The 4667-nt window shown below is 44.3% G+C and overlaps 1 protein-coding gene across 2 annotated transcripts in view; it reads right to left on the bottom strand.

The window, feature by feature from the left end:
• Nucleotides 1–1648: 1648 nt before the first annotated feature.
• CCDC32 (coiled-coil domain containing 32) overlaps nt 1649–4667 on the bottom strand; it is a 13689-nt gene continuing 10670 nt past the window's right edge. For both annotated transcript variants that reach the window (XM_006158695.3, XM_006158696.3), the window contains exon 4: nt 1649–2353. In XM_006158695.3, coding sequence (XP_006158757.1) covers nt 2197–2353 — 157 coding nt within the window. In that variant the 3' untranslated portion in view covers nt 1649–2196. The remainder of the gene's footprint in view (nt 2354–4667) is intronic.

The following is a 4667-nucleotide window of genomic DNA, read 5'->3' as shown; positions in this document are numbered from 1 at the left end:
GCTGCTGGACACTCCCACATGGCCGACCATCGTTTGAGTCCCGGACCTGGTGGCCTGCTTCCTCTCTCTCTCTCTCTCTCTCTCTTTGTGTGTGTTTCTTTCTGGTCAAATTAAAATAAATGAATGAATAAATAAAATTTAAAAAAAAAAAGAGAAGAAAAATCTTAGGGTTTTTTGTTGTCGTTTTGTTTTTAAACCTCTCCATCCAGCTGAAAGGCATCAGATGGCCCTAGGGAAGAGTGAGGCCTTGTGAGCTTGATCAGACCTGGACTGTCGGTACTCTGACTTCCTCAAAGGGCCTGGGTGCCACAAAGGGCCACTTTCTATACCACAAGTATCTCACAAATACAAAGCAGTAGGAATAAAGCTAACACTATTAGTCAATGAAAAAAAGGTGGGGACCAGGAGGTGGCGTGGTGGTTAAGGCACTGGACACTCCCACATGGCCGACCATGGTTCGAATACCAGACCTGGTGGCTTGCTTTCTCACTTTCCCTCTCTTCTCTCTGTGCATCTCTCTCTGTCAAATTAAAATAAATGAATGGATAAATAAAATTAAATAAATAATTATTTGAAAAAAGAAAAAGAAAAAGAAAAAAAGGGTAAAATATACCTGGAAATTACAACAAAAATTGCGTATCATTAGCAAGTATATGGAATCACGGGCCTACGGTTCCATCCTTTCAGGCAAGGCAAATATTTGATTTAGAAATGAGCAAATGGTTCTCTGAGGAAATGTATTTAAAGTTTATTTCTTCTATGAGTGAGCAACTGAGAAAGGGACAGGCGCTCCCAACGTCATGCCTTGATCCATCCAGTTTCAGCCAGTGCCAAATCACAGGTATATGTGTGCTTAGTATGTTTAAAGACAGGTCTGGACATAAACATGGAACCTTCCCATGTGGGTCAGCCTTGCAAAGCCCTGCATTATCTCTAAGTTGTCTGGTCTCCTTTCTCAGTTTTGTTTTGTTTTGGTGAAGATGTTTGTAGCCACCCTGTTCATCGTTAGGGATTTAGAAACTACTACCCAGGAAGAGGCCCCATGGAGCCATGGTCTCGGAGTCCTACCTTCAGAATATGAGGTTTGGTTTGTCAGAGGGCCTGTGTTAAAAACAGAAGGCTGGGGGTTTAGCAGGTTCTGGGGTGCTGGACTCCCACATGGCCAACCACGGTTCAAGTCCTGGACCTGGTAGCTTACTTTCTTGTATTCCTCCCTTGTTTCTCTCTGGTCAAATTTAAATAATAATAAATAATAAAATAAATAAAATTATTTAACAAACAAAACAGGAGGCTAAAAGATTGCCAGCTCCCTGCATTGGCACGTGTTTGTCTATCTCCCCACTACCTGGGAGCATCTCTCTGGGAGGAACAGGGTCAACTGCATCACACACAGCTATTCAGATGAGCAAAGTTTTATATATCAATGCATACAGAACTGTATGATCAGCGTGAGAGGGAGCTCAGGCTCCGCCAGATATGCTGGCACAAGGAACAAGTTTGGAACTATTTGGGAGTCATGGCAAGCAGTAACATCATATTTACAATCCAATGTGGAACCTGGCCCTTTTTAAGTACAGGAGGATGTTGAGGGTGAAGCCGTGCATGAATAAAACACACACTCACACACACAGACATAAACACCCACACGTTCACACTTCCTTCAACTATTTTCTCGACAAGAAACAAATCAAAGGAAAAGCCCAGCCTGTCCCCCTGGGGCCCACGGATTTACTATGGATCTGTGAGAGGAGCCCCATAGGGAGCTTGGAATCAAGGAGCAGGTTTCAAAAACTGACCAAGGGAGTGCTCGGGACACAAGCATCAATATCCAGACGAGGCAAGAAAGGCATGGCTCACTTAAATGACGTTTTAAGTTTCTCCAAGTACTCTCACACTTGGTCCCTCACTAGGTCCTCAGCAGACTTCAAGCCTGCAGCAACAGAGCTCAGGCTAGTCATGAGACACAGAAGAGAGCAGTATTTTCATCCAGCATGCCCTGGTTCAGTCACTTCATCCAAGACAGCCACGCAGGCCAGCCCCAAGCAAGTCCCCGGGGGCTTGCAGCTGTTTGCTTTGAGGAGTGATGTCTGGGCCTTTTCCCTCCCAAGATTTCTCCTTGCTGCTGCCGCTGCGCTGCCCAACTCTCCACTGTTCCCTCCGGATCCAAGACAGCTGCTCGGCGTGCAAATGTGTAATTTACTGTTCGGCTGCTGCTGGCTTGTCTCCGGCCACTGGCTCGTCCCCAGCCGCTGGCTTCTCAACCTGTGACTCTGGAGGAATCAGATACTGGACCTCTTCTGTGCTGATGGCTACTTTATCTGGCTGGAGCCACCTCTTGAAATGTTCCAAGGTGCTACAAAAGAGGGGAAGGATGGCTGGATCAGACCTCGCTGATTAATTACTTAATGATGATCTCAGTTACTCAAATACTGCCTTCCCGCCCACCACCAATTTCTTCCTACAATTGTTTTTCACCGCTAACATGGGGAGCACGACAAGGACACTCCTCTGACAGCTGTGCATCCTGGCAGCTCCGCAGCATAATCTACCCCCTGGTGGGCACTTTGGCTCAGCAGCACCAGGCCCCCTTCAAATGCAGAGCCTCTGAAGGCTGGCGGAGAATAGCTAAGAGCTTATGCCTCAGTCCTATCAGTTGTTTTTTTTTTTCTCTCTTTCTCTCTTTTTTTTTTTCTCTAAACTGGAGAGGAGAAAAATTTTCAAGTGGAAGAAACACGCAAATAAATACCAAATTATCAGTGAGACAGGAACCTGAGCATCTCTTTAAATCTCTCATACCCAAGGCAGTCTGAAGCTCAATTATACTTAAAACACTTATTTGCAGTAGATAATGAGTTTTGTTTGTGAGTTTTTGTTTACTTCATCCTATAGCAAGTCCCCAAGAAAGAAACATCAGAGCAGTAAATGTTCCCCACAAAGGAATGGCCACTAGACCAGAGGGCTCTCTTTCTGCCTGCGTCTGTTTGGAGCGGATAAGTAACTGTTAGGCTGATGACACCCTAACACCTTCCTTAGGTAACCAGGATCCTACACCCTAAACCTATTACACATTCATAGTAAAATATAAATGACTAGGGCCAACCCTGAAGCCTAGTGGTTAATGGGGCCCCCGTTCCCAACTTGCCGACAACAATTTGAATCCCAACCCCAGTGGCTTGAAAAATGCTGAGTATGTGTGTACCCCAAATCTCAATGGGATAGAGAAATGGAAAAGGAATTGCAGGATCACTATGCACTATTCGGAGGTGCTTTCCCTGTCTCAGTCTCTCGCTGGTGAGTTGGCACACCTTCTGGCAATTAAAAAAAATAACAAAAAACTTTAAAAGTATATTCGAATAACTAGAAATAACCTTGTTCTATGTTCTTCAGTAGCCGAAGTCTTCATCTAAAAATTAAACCTATAGGAGCCAGCAAGTGTTGTGGTGATTAGGGCGCTGAAATCCCACGTGGTTGACTGTGGTTCGAGTCCTGGACCTGGTGGCTTACTTTCTCACTTTCCCCCTCTCTCTGGTCATAATAAAAAATAATAATAAATTAAATTATATAATTCTTTTTCTTTTTAAGAGAGAGATTGTTTTTTGCTATAGGGCACACGTGCTCTTTGAAGAGACAGAGAGAAACAGGGAAACAGAGAGTGAGAAATCACCCCCCAGGGGTGATGGCCACATCACAATCCCTTCTTCTCCATTTTCCTCTTAGGATTTTGGGCATGTACACACACATGCCTGGCATGAGTTTTAAGCAGCCGGACCTGGGACTTGAACCAGGGTCGACTATGTGGGAGTCCAGCGATGTAAGGACTACACTATCTGCTGGTCCCTAATTAAATAATTCTTTAGAGGAATAAAATCAAATAAAAAGTAAAGCTACAACGGCAAATTTTTGACATCTGTCTGCGTGTGGGGGAATTACGTTTCGGAGAATTGAATTTTTCAAGCTCATTTCTCCCTTGCCAAGAGCATACTATGAGGAGGGTCATGGGCACAAAAAGACCCACACGACTGCACTGCACTGGACTCTGCTAAAACATGAACTTCGAAGTCTGAGAGCAAATGCATAGCTCCTGTTTCTCTAGCATTTGCCCGGGACAATGACAGAAAGAAACGTTCCCACGGATGCAGGCTCTGGGGGACGACTCCAAACTCAGAGGGCAGTGGGGGCAGCTGGCCGACTTGAGAGCCCACAGACTGGGGAATCAGGTGTGCCACAGGCATTTAATCTTCGCCTACCACACTTCTCAGAGTCATGCAAACTATACGTCTAGCAAAGGAAAAGCCACATTATTTGAGGTATTGATAAATACGCAAAAATGTGCTGATCTTGTTTCAGAGAAAGGATTCCTACTTGAGAATTATGCACAAGAAACTTGGTGTTTTTCTCAGAACCAGAGAAGAGGGAAATATTCAAAGGCAAGAGAATATTTGGTACATACCAAATTATTAGTGGGTCAAGAATCAGTACATCTGCAAATCTCCTGTGTTTGCGGGAGTTTAAAGCTCAATAGGAATGAGCCTTTACCAATAGCAAAGGACAAAATTTTTCTGAACCCTCAAAGGGTAGCTGGCCCTATCTTAGATGCCACAGTAATTTCTGAAGGACTTTCATCTGACACGAGGGACCTTTTTTTAAAAAAAAAAAAAAAAAAAAAA

The sequence above is a fragment of the Tupaia chinensis genome, unplaced genomic scaffold (assembly GCF_000334495.1).
Source record: "Tupaia chinensis unplaced genomic scaffold, TupChi_1.0 Scaffold000605_1, whole genome shotgun sequence".
Taxonomy (NCBI): Eukaryota; Metazoa; Chordata; class Mammalia; order Scandentia; family Tupaiidae; genus Tupaia; species Tupaia belangeri.
Note: the sequence above shows the minus strand (reverse complement) of the source record. Positions and strands in the feature narration are given on the sequence as shown.